Source organism: Vidua chalybeata, chromosome 19 (assembly GCF_026979565.1).
Source record: "Vidua chalybeata isolate OUT-0048 chromosome 19, bVidCha1 merged haplotype, whole genome shotgun sequence".
Lineage (NCBI taxonomy): Eukaryota > Metazoa > Chordata > Aves > Passeriformes > Viduidae > Vidua > Vidua chalybeata.
In genome coordinates, this window is record NC_071548.1 from 11,212,277 (window position 1) to 11,231,522 (window position 19,246).

General features: G+C 42.9%; 1 protein-coding gene across 2 annotated transcripts in view; it reads right to left on the reverse strand.

The window, feature by feature from the left end:
* Positions 1-6,134: 6,134 nt before the first annotated feature.
* The window catches only part of HLF (HLF transcription factor, PAR bZIP family member), a 35,565-nt gene continuing 22,453 nt past the window's right edge, over positions 6,135-19,246 (reverse strand). The window contains exons 3-4 of one of the 2 annotated variants that reach the window (XM_053960489.1): positions 13,155-13,375; positions 6,135-10,278 (exon numbers count right to left, since the gene is read on the reverse strand). In XM_053960489.1, the coding sequence (XP_053816464.1) occupies positions 10,063-10,278; positions 13,155-13,375 (437 nt within the window). In that variant the 3' untranslated portion in view covers positions 6,135-10,062. Of the gene's footprint in view, positions 10,282-13,154; positions 13,376-19,246 lie in introns of both variants that reach the window. The other variant, XM_053960487.1, reaches the window with a different exon arrangement.

Genomic DNA, 19,246 nt, shown 5'->3' on the forward strand with positions numbered 1-19,246 from the left:
CATGTCCTGTCTGCAGGAGCTCAGAGAAGAGCCCTTCCAGGCAGGTTTTCTGTAGCTGGAGACTCACTTTTCCCTTGCTTTCTTCTCCCCTAGACTTAAACAAACTCTGTCCCTTCAATCTTGCTTCCCTGCCACCTTGTTTGACAGAGCCACCAGGATGTTCCAGGCTCCAGACACTTTTCCCAGCTGATGTTGTGACACAAGGACACGAGAAATTGGTGACAGTGCATAAGGAGGGAGAGGTGGAAGCAGGAGCTGTAATCCCATGTTTTGGGAGAGGTGCATCAAGCGAGAAAATTAACTCTACCCCAAAACCAGCACACACAGCATCCCAAGAAGGCAGTTTTTCCTTCTTTGTAGTAATGAGGATCAAAGACACATGGATATCCTTCTTGCTTGCTCCAGGGGAACACTTCATTGCAAAAAAACAATTTTTATGCTCTAAACTTAAGCAAAACAAGCAGGCATTGGCTGCCTGCCTCTGCGGTGCCGCTGTTCACCTGTTCACGTGTCCTTTTACCCAACCATCATTTTTGATCTCGTAGTGTCCACACATCTCCCCAGCCAGTCACTGCCCCACACATGAGGTGACCACACACCAGTCATACAATTTGTTCTCTGCTTACATGACCTATTTTTTACCTTGCTGTTAGCTGAACCATTCCCAGAGTGCTTTCTGGTGAGCAAGAGTGAACAGAAGTGAACAGGATTTCTTATCTCTCACATCTTCCCCTTCTTTGTTTAATCAATAAAATCTCTCCAAAGACAATTATGCCATATATTACTGAATGTTTAAATCATACCCTGAAGCAGAAGTTGTCTACAAGATTAGAAAAACATGAGCAGATCCTGAAACATTTTCAGAGGTAATATGACTGAGCAAGGAAGAGGGGGAGTAACGCAGTAACAACCCTTCAAAAACACCAACATATGCCTTGACATGAACAATGTGGACATGGTATCAGTATGGGTAACATCATTCATTTGCTCTGTCCATCTTAGGGGGTAAGACATGGGCAGTGCCTTTGCCAACCAGGATGGCACAACAAATGGCTGCACACACCGCAAAGGAACCCATTTCACGCTGTGACCTGTGGAGACACGAGCATAACCCCTGCCCCATGCCAGTAGATCTAAGGGTCCTTTCCATTGCCCTGTTAACAGGTCCTTTACCATCACCAGAGGCCTGGGATCAGCCTTTGTATCGAAAGAATATTGTCTTTCACATGCGGTTTGGCCAACCTCATCTCAATTCAGAAAATTGGGAACATACAAGGCTTTTGCTAGTCTGTCATGTGGACACCCTGACTCCTCCTTCTTTTGTTTTCAAGCATGGTTTTCAATGTCCTGTGGGCACGTTCAACAATAGCCTGCCCAGCAGGAGAGTGGGGAATACCTGTGTTGTGGGAGACACCCCACTGTTGTAAGAAGTGGCCAGTCTGTTCAGAAGTGTAGGCAGGCCCATTGTCTGTTTTAATGGTGGCCAGAAGGCCTGAAGTGGCAAAGCAGGTGAGCCAGTGCCCACTGACATCACGGGCCTTCTCTCCAGTGTGGGCAGTTGCCATCAAGAAACGAGACTGTCAACAGATACGTGATCATATTTCAAACGACCAAATTCTGGAATACGAGTGATGTGAGTTTGCCAAATAGAGTTTGGAATGGCTGATCAATGGCCTCTATGAAAAAGATCCTTCAGTGAAGCTGAATCTATTTGCACGGGAGTTCCAAATTGTCCTAAAACATCCCTTCCCCATAATGTACATGGTAGAGCAGCAATAAATGGTGCAATCCAGGCACTTTGCCCATCAGGGCCAAGAACAAGCCAGATGTGAGTGCTCTGTCTAGGGCACTGCATTATTTCCATCCCCATTAGGGTTGAGGTTGGGTTAATCATGGGACAATCACTGAGCCATTCACTGCTTTTGATGGTGGAGACATCAGCTCTGGTATTGACAAGCCCTTTAAATTTTCTGCCCTCTATGCTGCATTACCAGGGATGGCTGAGCTGTTGTGATGAAACTTGTCCAAAAAAGTTGTGGCTGACCTGTGCTGGCAAAGCCACCCACACCACATTTACCCTTACCACCAGGGGTTTTGCTGGAAAATGGAACAAGCTCTGCTGAGCTCTTGACCTGCAGGTATAAAGCAAGGTGGCACTGGGATCCAGAGTATAATTTGTATTTCACCCTCATAATCTGAGTTGCTAACACCAGGTAACACAAAAAGCCTCAACTTAGTGGTGGAAGGACATCCAATTAACAAGCCATGTTTCCTCCAGGGCCCCTGGGACCTTGGAATGGGGCAACCAGTTCATCTGTAAGTTGGGCCCAGGGCTGACACACGTTTGAGCAGGACACTGTGTCCTTTCCCAGGGCTGACCCACGGTTGAGCAGAACACTGTGTCCTTTCCCAGGGGTGATGTTTCTATCTGGAGGCTGCAGAAGTGGAGAGGGGAAAGCAGGAAACTAAATACAGGTTAGAGGAATTAGGTTGCTGGGCCAAAGTCCTGGTTACAATAAATTACCTCTGACCGGTTTCATCCATCCCAGGTGAAACCTGGCTGTTGGGTGCTGTCTGCAGGTGGGGCTAATTTTCACATTTCAATTAAAATTGAGTCCGCGAATGTGCAAAATGATTGAGCATCATCCTTTTAAGCCTGAGGGTGTCTGACACTTGCAGACAGCAGCTGGAGCACCTCGGGCACCCCGGGCACTTTAGCCCCCCCGATGTCTCTCACACAAGTTCAGGCAGAGCAGTGGCGCTGGTGAGGTGGCACTGTGTCTGTCCCTGACCACCGGTGACTTAGATCTTCACAGGGTCTCACCTGCAGCAGCTGTACCGAGGGAGAAACACCCGAGGAAGGATAAGGGGATATTAAAGAGGAAAAGCTGGCGCTGTTTTGGAGCAGATCCCAGCGCTCGGGAGCCGCTCGTGGCTCTTGTGTGACCTCTTGTGTTGGCTTTCAGCGTTCCCACTGTGGATCTTTCCCACTTCCCCACCCACATTTGCACTTAGGGAGTGATTACATATTTAAAAAAAAAAAAAAAAACGCTGCCGAAACGCACCGGTCACAGTCACAGTGACAAATCCAATTTATTCCTCTTAAATGCAATATCAAGGATTTGGTTTTTGCCATCCATGCTTGCCATGGGTACGGCTGTGTCTTTATTTGGCTCTGGATTAATTTCTTTTAAGAAGCTGGGCAAGGGTGATAGAGGATTTAAGCATCTCAAAGATTCTTAAGTTCTTACAGGTTTCATGAAAACTGGGACTTGGGTAAAAGGAGTTAAAAAGAAACAGCAAACTCAGTCCTAAGGCAACGTTGGATGCTCCAGAGCTGCCAGAGCTGGGGCTGTGCCCAGCCAAGGGAGCACCTCAGAACTTTTCCAGTCTTTTTTTTTACTTTTAAATAATGGATTTTCTGGGATAATTTCATCCATTAATGACCACCAAATTTATCCTGAAGTCAAAGCAGGTGGGTTAAAACAAAAGTGCTAGGACCCCAAATTGGCAAAAGATCTGTAAAACTACTCCAAAATATACCCTTGGCTCCTCATAAAGATGAGTTTGGGATGTGCCTCCTGGGCTTGGGGTGGAGAAGAGATGGTTTATTTTAAATACTTACACATTAAAGTATATTTATGCTACTAACTATGCTGCATTAATAATACCTGTAAAATTTTCCCTGGATATGTAAACGTGTACTAATAAATACCTCATCATATGTGAAAATCCGTCATATAAAGTAAATAAGAAATAAAACATCTCCAAAAACATGTTTTATCTATTATCTGTTCTATACTTGATATAAAAATACAATAATAAAAAGGCTGCTAAAAGCACACACAGAGGCAGTCAAGGATGTCTTGTGTGTTTCTGCTACACAACAACTATATTTCATATGTAACAAATAACATATATAGCAAATATCTTTGTAGCAATAAAATGTGGATACAAAAAGCTCTAAATCCATATTAATGAAGAAAATGCTGTTGAGTTGGCAGTGTCTCTAGTTGTGTGCATGTAAAGATAAATGTGCACAAACACCTAGACAGGGTGAATGTGTGTATTAGAATAAACACATGTTGTGTCCCATATAACACTTATTAATCTTCATCATCAGAAAATCTACTTCATATATTTTGAAAAAAATTTGAAAATGTAAATCTAGCCTTTAAAAACAATATAAAAATATAAATTTTAACCTTTAAATCGCATTGTTTTACATATGTATCTCTGGGTAAAAATATATTCCTTTTTTTTAAACCTTTGCTGAGTGTGTACATGGAAACCTCTGTTACAGAGACAAATGTGTGTACAGAAGGGCTGAGCACAAGAGCCACAGCGAATGTTTCTGGGTTATTAAAACACATTTTGGTGCACAATGTATCAGATCTTTACTTGTCAGTGATGACAATTTTTTATCTAAAACTATTAGAAACCTTATTAATACTTTTCCATATGCTATATGGAAATAAAATTATTAAATTTCTGTCTGACTAGACACTGAGAGGAAGGGGAGTGCACACGTGTGTGTGTGTGTGTGTGTACACATATGTGTCTGTGCACAATATAGAATGTGTAGTAAAAACAGATTACAGTAATAAAATACATAATTAGAAATATAAAAATATTAACCTAGATTATTAAATTCTGCTAAGTATGCTGTATGAAAACATAACTGAATTTATATCAGTGTTTACAACAGTATACGGACACACTACATATATATTTACACATATATATATATGTATACACACACAGTTTTCAGACACCCAGAGCTATATGGGTACACAGGTGAGTGTGGCAATGTACATTTGTTATGACAACTCGTGCATAATTCAGAGCAAGTATCATAAAGGCACCTTACTAACAATAAAGTATTTTTGAATGTATTAAAAAGTTTTATTCAAGTAGTAAATTGTGGTAGCCTAAATGAAATACAGTTATTAAACTTGTAAATATATAAAACATAGAGAGAAAGAGCTACAAGGATGTGTGTGTCCACACTGCTTATGTATTGTAGCAATTATAGTTTGTGCATAACATATATGGCAAAGCCATCCTTTATAGCAATAAAATAAATTTTGATTTTGAAAAAAAGTTATAAAGGTTTATTAATAAGTGCTGTTAAATATTCTCTATGAAATCATAATTAGCCGATGTACAGCTCTATGGATGCACAGATATATGTGCTTGTGTAGATGCACGTGTGTGTGGCTATTAGACCAAATGCACTTTCTGTCTCATTAAAAACCCTTGTATTAAAGCTATTGATATATTTATAAAGGTGTATAAAAACAGGAAGCAAAATCAATTATGATAAACATGGTATAGGAAAATGCAATTTTTGTATATTTATACATTTATATACACACATAACTTTAATGTGCATATTAAAATAGATGAATTTATATTACAGCTATATATTTAAAACTAATGAAAGCATGTACATACACAGAGGGGAGATTGAGTCAGTGTGTTATTAAAACATACGTTTTGTGCATAATAGGTACTATGTATATTAAAATGCAGACTTTTATAGGTATGTGTGCCTATATATCATGCTCTGTACCCAGCTATAAATATACAGATACACCTATACACATATTTAATAACTTATGTACAGGAAGGGTTATTTCTGAATTATAGTTTTTCTCTCTCAGGCTGTATTTTTATATAAACTAGATATCTAAAAGCCTGTAGTATGTATTATCTGTCATGCAGTCCATATAAAATATTAGCTATAATGGACAGTAAAATTAATAAGTTATGTTGTATACTACAATAAAAATTACTCCTTGATATGTAGCATTTTTATGAATTTACAGTGAATTAACACATCACCACATCTCACTATATATATATATATATATATATACACAAAATAACATATTTTTGTTAAAATAGTAAATAGCACTAATTATAGTATAATTTGAATTATTTCATCTCATGTAAATACACATTTGCTGTGGTTATACCCAACCCTGGTGGCAGCTGGGAATGCTGGGGGATATTTGCCCCCCTCAAATTAGCTGGGATCCATCCCCTGGTGGGACAGATCAGAGGATGGGGGAGAAAAATTCCCTCCCAAAAGCCCCACGCCCTGATACACCAAAACAAGCACACAGTGAGAGAAGAAAAATTTAAAAGTTTATTAAACATTAAGAATAACAGACAAAAAAAAATATTTGGGCTGAACAGCATACAGGATGCAAACCATTTCTTGTCATACAGATAATTTGATCTATTTGTTAAACTTGTATTTAATTCTGTCTTGTGGTGTTGCCAGAAATACGATGGTTGATCACATGTAAGTTTTAATATAATTTTTTTCTTCACATAAAAAAAGTCAACAAAATAAAAATAAACTGCACATCTCTATTGTAAAATTACCTGCAAAAATAATTTTAAAGCAGTAATTGGGGGTATTACAAACCCACAGAGGCAAGATATTCAAATAAGAGGGGTCTGAACTGATCCCACCCCTGGTGCTTGCTCTGGCTCCTCCCCTGCATTCTGAATTTCTTGCTTTTGTGGATTCAAGTCAGAACTTATTTCCATGGTGCTTGGTTTAGTGACTTCAGCACCACTCAAAACAGAAAAAGAAATACCCCCCCCCTTCCTCTGCCACAGGCTATCCCACAGAGCGCCGCAAGGTGCTCAGATGCACAAATCCATCTCCAGTCCCACTGATTTCTAGAGGGCATTCTTTTGTAAAAAGAAAAAAATCTACTTGTATGTTTCAGCAAAAAATGAAAGAGAAGACAAGCATTTTACCAATGCTTATAATGTAATAGAGGTGAATTATTTAGATAAGCTATTAATTAATCTGCAAATATATATATTTCTATTTTTATAAAATTACGATTTCTTATACCTAAAAGCTCCTTCATGAGCAACAAAGCCATCAGAGGTGTGATGAGCCCAGCTGAGCTGTCCTTGGGAACTGAAAATGAGCTAACTTCCATTTATTTATTTTCATTGTTTTTTCAGGGAGACAACCTGGATAGTGAACCTGGGGATTTTCCAAGTTTTAAGCCCACACATTCTGCCTTTTTCTTTTCCAGTTTTTTTTTTTTTTTTTCCCAGGTGAGCTTTTCAGAGCAGCCAGAGTGCCTAAGTCCCCCAGGAAGTGGGGAGTGGCCAAGTCCCCCAGGCTCCTCAGAAAGTCCCCAGCCTGTGACACTGCCAGTGCCGGGATGGGACGAGGAGGCACCAAAGCAGCTCTGGCACTGCTGGGCGAGGCAGAGCCAGGAACCTCCGTGCCCCTCTGTGGCCATGCCTCAGTAAACCTGACACCCAGTCTTCAACCACTTCCCACCCCTTCCCTGCCCAAAGAGACAAAAGAATTCTCTTTTTTCTTTTCCAAGCTGCCTTTTTGCATGTTATACAAAGTTTTGTGGTCACAACCCGCCCTATCAGTGGCACCACTGACCTCACTCTGCTCTTGGGTCACCCCAAAATTCCCCTTTGTGGGGGTGATTAGAGTCTGCTGCAATTTGCTGTGCTGCTGTTAAAGGTGTGTCCACAGCAGCTCCCAGCCCTGCTTCTCCCAGAGGGAAAACCAGGGCGTTCCCAAGGGGCTGCAGCAGAGACCCCAACTGTGCCAGACCCTCCTGACTCCTGTAGTGCCTTCTGCTGACCTTTAGGGAATAACTCACTGCACTTCAGACCTTCTGTAGCACATGGAAACTCGATTTGCTGAACAAATGGTCCACGGGCAAGCACTGCACGTTACAGGACACCGATAAGCCAGGTGTGTTCACGGAAAAATACTGGAGAAATGCCATCCATGCAAGGGTGTTTCTAATGCTGACCAAAATGCTGAGTTTTTTGCAGCCATCTCCTGAAGCGTGAATAATGATTTAATGGAACGAACAACCTTTTTATTTGAAAATAATGTCAGAACGCTTAGAAAACTGTGAGCAAGACATAGCACCGTATTTTCCTCACGTTACTAACTGTATGCAGTACACACAGCTGTGTACAGGATCTGAGCTGTTTTAAAAAAAAAAATCAGCTGAAAACAGATTCTAGCAGCAGCAGCAGATTGGAAATTATGATGAGTGGTTTTGTATTATATATTATTTTTCTGCCATTACAAAATGTTGTAATGTCCAATCAATAGTTGACTAAAATCCATGTTGTGCTTTGTCCCTGTTAAACAGTTTTTTTATGTGTTTCTGATGAAAAATTAAAAAGTCTCTCTTTTTCAGTAATATGGAAATCCTGGAAAGCCATATTACTTCCATAAAAATTTAATTTAAAGCACAGAACATGCCAGTGTGCCAGGCTTAAAATTATGGATTAAAAAAAAAAAAAAAGAAGAAAACAACAACCAACAAACCCCTAAGCATTTCCTTTCTATACAATAATGGAGAATATATATCTTTGCTATATATTTTAAACATGGAATAGCTTTTTCTTTTTGCTATATATATATGTCTTTCAAAATACATTGTCAGTATTTGTACTTGAAAAATACTGTACAAAACAAACATACTATAATTATTCTGTATAAACTTTATACATTTTATAATATCTATCCTTTTGGTCTAGAGTAAACACTTAGATTGATTGGATTAACCACAGTATATGACAACACCATCCCCTCCTGAAATACACCAGTGTCTCTTACATTCATTTTCAGAAGTCCACTTTATATTAGAACATACATGTTCAAAAGCAGAGTTTAAAACAATGAAGTTCAGAACCATCAGTTCATGTCACACTCAAAACAACGATCACTAGGAAAAAATGGGCTTTGCAAACCAGTGACTTCTTCTAACTGAATAAAAGTGATTTTTTTTTAAAACAGCAAGATATAATCCACAGAAAATATATTACAAAACATGGGAAAAAACCAACTGAATTTAGGTATTTATTCAACTTTTAATCACAAAATGGAGTAACTAACTGAAAACAGAAAAGCCCCTCTGATTTCAACATCAGATCTGATTTGACGCTATTTAATTTTGTTCTCATTTTCAACTAATGATCCTGCTCCTTACACATGCGCTCCCCCACGGCAGGGACACAGTCAGCATGCTCATGGGAACGTGTCTGGGACTTTTTGGAACTCCTTGTTAAAGACAACGAGACTGCTGTTGGGTAGGGAACCATCCCACGTCCACTGGGAACATCCGGGCAGCATGCACGCAGGATTATTGCTTCAGGTACAGGCAGTGCAAGGTACACACTCTGTGCTCTACCAACAACTCCTACCTACCTACCTGGGGTCCGTGGAGAGAAAAGGAACCTTAGTAGCTACAGAGAAGCCATTATGGGATCTATCATGAGTATAGCTAAACTCAGCCTAACAGCACTTTTAAATCTGAAGACAATTATTACCAAAACTTAAAAATACAACAAAAGCAATCTATAAATTAATAGTTCTGCAGTGTAGTACTAAATTATTATTTGTGCACTTTATTAGCATGTTAACTTTTCTGATTAGACAGACTTAAAACGATAGCTTGTTACTCTTGAAAAAAACTGAGATCTACGTTTTTTTTCTTTTTTCTTTTTTTTTTCCTTTTTTTTTTTTTGTATTTTATGCTGGGATCTTTCCAAGTAAATCAGGAGGATGGAACTGATTACGAGAACATAAAACCCCTACTCTGAAGCAGCACTGAAGGAAAAAAAAATATATATAATAAAAAGCTTACTATGGTGGTTCTCAACAGTCCAGGTAAAAATGTGGCACCCTTTGAAGAGGGCTGATAAAAATGGGAAGTGCTGAGATGCGCACGCACACCCACAGCCACGCACATGCACACCCACATAGACCTGAGCACACACGTGTGCACACACACACACAGGGACACGTACACGCAAACAAAAAGAAAAAAAAAAACAACAAAAAACCAACATTAAGTCAGTTTTGTTTCTGCTTCTGGTAAAGTGCTGAAGACAGAAAGGTTGGTTTGGGTGTGGTGCTATCAAACAGGAAACACATTGTCCATCTAATCAAATGCCAACCCGCAACAAAGAAAAAAAAGAAAAAAATAAAAGAAAAAAGAAAAAACCCCAAAACACCCCACCTCCCCTGCCTCGGATTTACAGGGGGCCGTGCCGAGCTTCGTACTTGGCCAGGACGTTCTTGCACTTGCCCAGCTCTTTCCGCAGGTCGGCCACCTCCTGGCGCAGGGCCGAGTTCTCCTTCTCCAGGAAGGAGGCGCGGATGGCGATCTGGTTCTCCTTCAGCCGCCGCGCGTCCCGCGAGCGCTTCGCTGCCATGTTGTTCTTTCTGCGCCTGGCCCAGTATTTGTCGTCCTGCTCGTGAGACACACAGAGAGCCAAACAAAGGTGTTAGATTTTGGTAGAAGCAGAGCTGCCCACCGGGAGCCACTCCCAGCGGCCGCCTCCGGACCGCGAGTGGCTCCAGCGTCACCCGTGGCATGGCGGGACTGGAGTTACAGCTTTGCATGGCACAATCCACCCTGGCAGCGCAGATGCCCTCACACGTTTCTGTCAAAATGTTTACACTAACCCCCTCATCCTCCTGACAGGGAATTCCTGCAAGGAAAAGTGAAGCAATGTTCCGGAGGTACAATCCATCTCCCATCAAGGCTGACCTAGTTAGCACATCCACCTTCATGTGCCATGACTCACTCTGAACAGTGGCTGCAGCAGCACTAGTAGTTACCTCTGGCCCTGCTCAGCGCTGCTGGTTCACTCTCTGTGTTGTTATCACCCATTTCATCTACTGCCGCTCTTTTTTAACGTTCAAAGCACTCTACAGAGCCCCAAAATGTTCCTGTCTGCACCACTGTCACCATAAGAGGATTCCTTGGCACAGTGATGATGGCTGCTCTGGGACCAAACACAGAGATTAGTGCAACAGGCTTTGGCTATGGAAAAAACCCACACTGGACAGAAATAGGTCCACTACTCCCTGAGGTTTCATAAGCTAACACATTCCCAAAGTGTTATTCCTGAAGATCTGCCTCTAGATCACCTTACTGCACTGGTGTATCAAAGAGTTGAAGTAACTACTGAATTTCACCTGATTTTCACTCTTTCAGTGAAGTGGCCTTCAGCAAAATGGCAGTTTTCATGTTGCTTCATAACTGAATTAAGTTCTAGCACTTTGGAACAACTCAGAAAATACAAACCAGGTAGACTCTCTCATGAAAAGTTAAATTCCATCCCCTGCGGAGTATGAGTGATGTAGCCACTCAATGCTCAGACTCTGCCTGGCCAAGTCACAGAGCTCAAACTCCCTCTTTCCTCATCTTAACACACTTCCATTTCCCTGTGCCGCTCCCAAGGACCAGCCCAGGGCAGGAGACCCAGCTGCTCCTGTGCTGCACTGAGCAAACACCCAGCACTCCTGGGTCCTTCTGCCCAGCCTAATCCTGCTGCTCTGCACCTTCTGCTGCTGCACAAGGCAAAGCAGGAGCACAACAACTGCTGGCAGGAGGGCTCTTGAACTGCTTTCTATCACTTTGGCTCAACAAAGTGTGCAGGAATGCTGATCTGGAGCCAGCAATATCTCTAAATGGCTCTTCACCTGTATGTAGATGGGCTCCTGCAAAATCCTCCAAAAACACAAGCATGCAGAAAAAAGCTATGACCTAAATCTTGTTTATAATTTCCCATCTCAATTCACTCCATAAAAATCAGCTTTAAGCAATTTATTAGTGTGCCACCTAGGCTTCATCCCTCTTTATTTTAACAAATTGCTATGGCAAATCCCTTAATCCAGGCCTGAAAGAGGTAAGGCTGGCATTTCCAAATCACATGCAGCCCAGAGACGATTGACTGGTCTAATCTGCTTACCCTCCCCCAAAACCCAGAGGCTGCTCCACATGCCAGGGCAGGAGCAGCACTTGGGTCAAGCACTCTGAAATGAGTCAAGGGCAAGTGATGGGATGACCCTGAGGGACCCTGAGCTCCTGCTTCACTCCTGTGCTGCACTGCTGGGCTCCACCTCTGGCCAACAGGACCTTTGCCAAATCTTGCTTTGATGAATAAAGGTACCTGGGAGACGTGACAAAGGGAGAAACTCCAGCCACTCTTGCAGCAAATACTTCTCCCTTGGGCACTGCAACCCAACAGGCAGTAGAACTTGCCCAGGTAAGCAACAAGGTGCAGGCAAACTTTTGCAAAGGAAAGCTGAGTGACAGCAACCTGAACACTACTGCAGTTGTGATTTCTGTGCTTTTAACTTGCACCACAGCATGCTTAGGGATAAAAATAGCTTATTTCCCTAATGCTATCAATCTGGTGCAAACACATGGCATCCCAGGCTCCCTGCACATGCAGCCAGGGATTCCCACTGAACTTCAACAGGCTCTCAGGCTGTGTCTCTTGGGGGCAGTAGCAACAGCAGAATGAAATTCTGCCCTAACTGCCTCTGAAAAAAGAGATCATCTTGGAAAGCACATACTGGGAAAACAACTTCACAAATAATATTGAGAGTGTTTGATAACCTGGATCAGTTGATTGATTTTCCTGCTATCTTCATGCATTTTGCTCTTCACATCTCAGAAGCAGTGAGTGGCACAGACTCTTTCTTCTAAAATATTGATATAGTAATGTATTTTACATATTGTATTAAAACACACCTCTCAGCAGAAAAATTCTGTTTTCTTCTGTTTTCCTACCACTTGTCTAGATTCTTTCACCCGGATTAGTGAATATATATTAGTGAAATAGTTTTTACTATAGTGTTCTCATTCATTATTAAACACAGCAACTTCCAAATAAGACACAATATACTTCAGTATGTCATCAGGGTCCTCAAATCTCCTTGAAGGATTCACAGCCTGTGCTGAATAGACAGAGCATGAAGAAAAAGGAAACATGAATAGAGACAGGATGAAGAAAAAGGAAACATGATCAGGCTGTTTCATAAGTGGGAAATATGGGACAAAGCAAGTTTGTCCAAGGTCAAGCAGGAAGTTTCTAGCATACAAAGGAAATGAATACTGAGCTCATGAATTTCAACTGTTGCATAACTAATAAGGGACATCCTCCCTTCAGTCTCATCCAGAACCCTGAACAGTTTTATTCTACAGCAAAGTTGGATTTAGATGGAAAGATTTACCTTACATGACAAAATGGATTCATGCTCCAAACCTGTACCTCAGTGAGCAACTGTCAGAGACCCTGTAGGAATCACCTCGTCACCAGTTCCAAATTACCTTCAGGTCATCTGGGATGAAGACTTTGCGAGCTTTCTTAATCATAGGCTGCGGTTTCAGCTCTTCTTCGGAGAACTTGCGCTTGCGAGGATCGAACATCTCCTGGCCAGGAATGCTGGACAGAGCAAGATCTGCAGGGTCAGGTTCGTAGCCGACAGGAACTTGGATAGTCTCAGGATCAATGGGGCTTGGTGTGTTCCGGTTTGCTGGCAAGATCTGACCTACAGAAATACAGGATAAACACAGCTGGGTTAGAAAAAATATGTTAATTGTAGCAAAGGTTTTTAGAAGATCTCTACATATTTTACAAGCAATAATTCTTTCAGCTTTCCCTTCAGATTTGGTATCTATGCATACTAAATATTAGATTGTCCATTCTGCAAGGTGCACATTCTGACCCAGACATGTTCATGGCCTTTATATTCAGAATCTGTTCCTAACTCTGGTTGCTAATCTTGGATTCCCATGTAACCTGTACCGCTTCATCAGGATCCTATCCTCAGGAACAGATCATAAGTACTGTCATCTAGTTCAGATCTATCAGCACACTGTAACCCCTCACAGTTATACCTCTGAGGGTATGTTTATTTTACAATCAAACAATGTACTGTACTTGCCATGAATAGCATCTCATGAAAGTGTACTTTCAGCTGGGCTGGAGCACTCCAAGGAGACTGCTATTTATTCTTTATGAAATCCTACCAGGGATATTCTAAAAGACAGTGAAGGAAACCAGCAACATGAAAGGCTACAATGATTCCTTAAAGATGCTCTGCAAAAATGAAGAAGACACTTATGCTGCATTTCTCTTTTATGGTATATAAAATCTAATAAAAAGGAGCGTATCCCCAGAAAATTAGTGATATACCTCCCATTTTTCTCTTTTTCATTTTAGATAAAGCCTTCAAGATCCTACAGCAGCAATTTGGGCACCATTCCCACTAAAAATCCAATTTAAAATCTCAACCAAAGGTTCCAAAAATAGGATCCTGAAGTCAGCTGCCTAAACATGGACTATCCCCGGGGGCAGAATTTTCAGAAGTTTTCACATGCCTCAGAAGTAGAAGCCTCACAGACTTCAGAGGGAGGCCTTCTGATTGAAGCAGATATTCTTTTATAATTTTGGCTATTTGCTAATTCACTTTGACTTTAGCGATATGACGGCTTTCATGATAACTACAAAAACATCCTGCGGCTGTGTAATAGTTCCTTACTTGTGCCCATATCTGCAATATTTAGGGTGTAAAACAGTAAACATTACATGCCATTTCTAATTCCAAGGCCAGCATTAACAATGTAGTTTTTATTTTAATAATATGGGAACTGCACGGAAAATGCACCGGGGGAATTGCACTGCGCAGGGCTTGCTAAAGGAGAGCTTTTGTAACTCCTATTTTAGAGTTGATAAAATCAGCTTCCAGGAAAGGCTGGTGAGGGCCGGGGAGAGGAGAAAAGGAGGATCAAAGTTATCAAAATATAGATGCGGCTGCAGGAGAGGGAGCAAGAGGAAAAGATGCTGCTGCACGCATTGTGCCACTGCGGAGCGCTGCCGCCCTAGCTCGGGACGCGCTGCTGGAACGCGGCGCTGCCCGCTGTCCCTCGTTAATCCAGCCGGGAACCGGCGCTGCCAGCGGCTTCTCCCTGCTCTCGAGGCTAGGAACGCGGCGTTTCCAGCTGTCACCCCGTTAATACAGCCGGGAAGCGGCGGCGGCAGCGGCATTTCCCCTGCCCGCCCGCGGTGCCGCGGGTGACGGGCGCGCGTTCCCGGGATAACCGGGACAGCCCGGGGGAGGCTCGGCCCGCACGGCTGTGGCTCCGGAGTGGCTTCTCACAAGCTTCATCCCTCCTGGAGACAGCGGTGCGCGGGTTTGAGTCACCTCCCCGCCCGCTGTCACCTCCCGACAAGGGGCACGCACCCCGCAGCCCCGCCGGCCGTGGGCGCCAATCATCGCGGATGGATGGATGGATGGATGGATGGATGGATGGATGGATGGATGGATGGATGGGCTGCCACAGCCTCGTTTAAAGGACGAAACACAGAAAAAGCTCCTTGGGTGAGTGCCTGCTCCACAGCAGGCAGTATTCCTTAATGCAGACAAATACACAGATGTATGCACCTACAAATGGTACACATTCTGTAATGCAGATAAAAATGAAGCAAGACACAAACTCTGAGCACTTTTATAATATTTCTGGTGAGCCTGCAGGGTGTTTCTAAAAGTAAAATGGATTGTGAAATCTGGCCCAGCTTTCTAATTGTCCCACGTGAGTGCCTGTATTTAAATATTCCTGAAGTTCTTGATATACAGGATCAGTTTGAATATTGTCATTTATCTATAACATGCCATATTACACAATTACGTGAGCTCTGTAGTCACTGGGCTCAAGAAATTTTACAATAACACCCTAAAAACAGGGCAAAAACACTCCTTTCAGACATAGGAAATCGAGGCATTGCATCTTAGCAATACAAGAGCAAAACAAAGAGTGATGCACCTCCACAGGAGTCTGGGAGAAGACATGGCAGTCAAGGTCCTGCCTTGCTCCTTCCACGCACATGTTTCCTGTCCCCTGCTTTAGGAAGCTCTCATGACTACAGACCTGCCCCTTCAGCAAACACAAGAAGTTCCAGCGCCAGTGAGAGGCTCATTCAAGGGGAATGCTGTTCACTAAAGCCTGAACAAACCATGTGTCTAAACACCATCACGAGGAGCCCCCAGAGTGCTGCCCTGTGAGATATCCTACACCCACATGGCACACACACCTCTGCCAGTCTCTGTTCTGTCATGCTCCTGCAAATGATCAGCAACTCCATCAAGAACACACTTAACATGGGTATCTCAAGCCCCAGGCAGAAAAACCAGAAATGCTTTGTCTAGCATTTTACGTTGGGCAACTCCTGGCACCCGGGATCTTTTTATTTATTCTATCAAGTTTTGCCAATAGTGCAAGCCAGGAACCTGTCTTTGTTAGTTTGCTGGCCAGTGGCCATGACATCTCTGCAGTTCTGAACTTGTAATCCAAGAGGACAGCGTGGGCTGTGCTGGCCTTGGCTCTGCTGTCACTGCGGGAGCGCCGAGCGTGGCCTCGCCTCACATCGCTCCCCGGGCTCCTCTCTCCGGGCGTGCTCGGCACTTTCGCTCTGCATCCTCCTGCCAAATTTGTTTGGGGTGTTATTTTTATGCACTGAATTCCTCGCAATCAGAGGTAGGTCAAATAAGCACAGCAATCTGAATGTCATGTGCCCAGCAGCCGACTAATCCTCACATCAGCAAGTTTCCCAGCTGTCACAACAGCCACAAAAGGGCTGCTCGGAGGCTCCGCTGCACAAGGAATCGGCCAAGGAGGAAACCCACCCTGCAAGGTAAGGCCCCTCAGTGCCCAGCACCGGGAGCCAGATGCCTTTGCCAGGCTCTGCATTATTTAAACACTCTGTGCTCACAACAGCGGCCAAATTTTCACAACAGTGAAGTGGCTGGACTGTTTAATGTGCTTAAGCTTTGTTCTCAATGGGGGCTGATGACTGCCAAGCGTTTTGGAAAGAACTTAGCCCCTCTATTTAAGTTGCTGAAATGAGAACTCTTGAGAATTAAGCTCTTTTGGAAATCCAGCTGCAGAGCTCCACAGTGGTGGTAGTGGTGGAAGCAAGCCGGGAACAATTGTTAATGGAAACTTCCCCTCATACCACCCTAGTGATGTGTTTCAACCATGGCCTGGAGAGACCACAACTGTGTCAACACTGGCCTTTTCTCTGGAGCCTTTCCCACTTACAGAGCTCCACTCAAGCAAGAAGGAGTATGCCAGGACAGACACAGCTCCAGGTGTCTCCTGGCAAAGGGACCAGCAGATTTTGACAACACCAGCAATTCTGCTGCCCTAACATCTTCCCTGTGCTAATGCTTTTGGTGTTGCTCTGGCAGATATTAGCAAAGTGGAAAATTTTCCATAAAAAAGGACTTGAAAGAAAGTTTGCCGTTCTAATCCTTTCAGTCATCGTCCTACTCCTCCCAGCAGAGACTGCCAGTGAGAAGTCCAATGTAATGGCAATATTTTCAGTGTGGTTTGTTTTTCAGAGAGAAGTGGACTGAGGCCATTCACTTGTGTCATCTAGGTAACCAAACTGCTGGTAAAAAAAAAATTGAAGCTTTAAATTCCTTGCAATAATTAAAATTCACCATTCAAAAGTACAGCAGCATTTTTGTATACCTACAAAACCCGAAATGCTGATCTGGTATCATGGGGAGTTCAATCACCACATCCTGACTCTTAATTTCCCCTTTTTGAAACATCCCACCTACCAGCTGTGCCCAGGAGAGTGAAGACGGAAATAACCTCTTCAGCTGCACTACTGCTTGGCAGACTTCTTATCTGTACTGCGAGAGGTCCCTGGTAAATTATGTGGAACACAATTCTGAATCATTCAACTCCCATAGAAATGTGTCTGATTTTCAGAAAATCTCCCTTCTCACAGCCCTTCTACACTCCTCATCAGCTCAACAGCTGGCTGAAGAACAGCACCGAGAGGAAGAAAAGGGAGTGAAAATGTTCTAATCAAAATATTTTTCCCTATTTTTTACACACATTGGAGGGAAATAAAAGAGGAGTTTCCTACTCAATTTATTAGAAGCCCAGAGATAAAACATGTGTTTGCTAATCATTTTTCTTTATATAAAGGGAAGGCACTTTGTGTGTGTCAGTCAGGCTCTGCAGCACAGTGGTTAAACTGACAGATAATCCTCACCCAGAGCTGCTCCAGAGCCCTCCCTGTATATTTTCCAAGCCATCTATTCCATTGGCAGCTGGCCAGCTATTTGGGATAGTTCCCTTACTCCAAATCACAGCCTGTCCTGGACTAATCTGTCATCCAGCTCTGCATTAACTCCTTCAGCCTCCAGGAAAAGTTCTCTCACTGCAGAACACATGGCAAGAGCGCAGGAATCAAGACAGGTAAAAATCCCCACGGGTAGCAAAGTAAAAGGGGTATTCTGGAGGTCAAGATTTATCTAAGGACAGCATCATGTCACGTAATCATTCCTCACCTACAATATTATAAGCAATCTTTTATCTATCCTATCTTATTCTGTGTAATTTCCCTGCTATTAGGATTGCAGTTGTTTTCCAGAAACCAAACCATTTAGGTGGACAGGACTAAAGCCACATGCTGGAATCCTTCTGCCCTCAACTGGAAGGACAAACCCAACCACTCTCTGCCTTGGGGTGAAGAAGACACTTCACCTCTGGGTGTGTTTATGCAAGCAATTATAGGAGCTTTATTTTCTTCCCAAGCAACAGGAGATCTGTTTGATCTGTTTGATCTGTTTGATCAGGGCTCCAAGCTGGCACGGACATTCCCCTATTCCTTATCTTACACAAACTCAGTTATGCTGAACACAGGGTGACTGCAAACACTTCCTCAGAAAGAAGGATCTCAACCCAGTGCAACCACAACACAATTTGCTGCTTTTAACACATACTATAGGACTGGTACACGAAAGGGTTTTTAAAATGTGTACTTTTTGAAGATATCAGCATTGTTTACAAACCTTGTGCATTTAATTATGAAAGAATTGTCATCTCCCCTCTCAGCATTGTGTGCCTCCTGCTCTGGGTCTCTACAGTATTATTCCAGGCAGGACTGGTAGTCTTATTAAGGTTGTCTAACACTTCCCATTAGAGGATGCCATCTTCACTTCCTTCAGCCTTTGCCAGATTTCAACCATTCTGTTTGGATATCTTGTGCGCCAACTGTTTCCGCCAAAATGGTTCTACAGTTTCCCAAAAAAGGTTCCACAGAAAATACTTTGTTTTGAACCTGTTAAAAAGCTCTGGCAGACTTCTCACTGCAGTGTGCTAGTGGCCTGTGCACTGGAAGAGAGGGCAGCTCCTGGGTCAGTGTTACTTCAGAGAACCACAGAACAGTTTAGATTGGAAAAGCCCTCCAAAATATCGAGTCCAAGCATAAACCCAGCACTGCCAACTCCACCACGAAACTATGTCTTCAGTGCCACATCTACATGTCTTTTAAAAACCTCCAGAGCTGTGATGCAACCACTTCCCTGGGCAGCATGTTCCAGCTGTGGGCATGCTCAGGC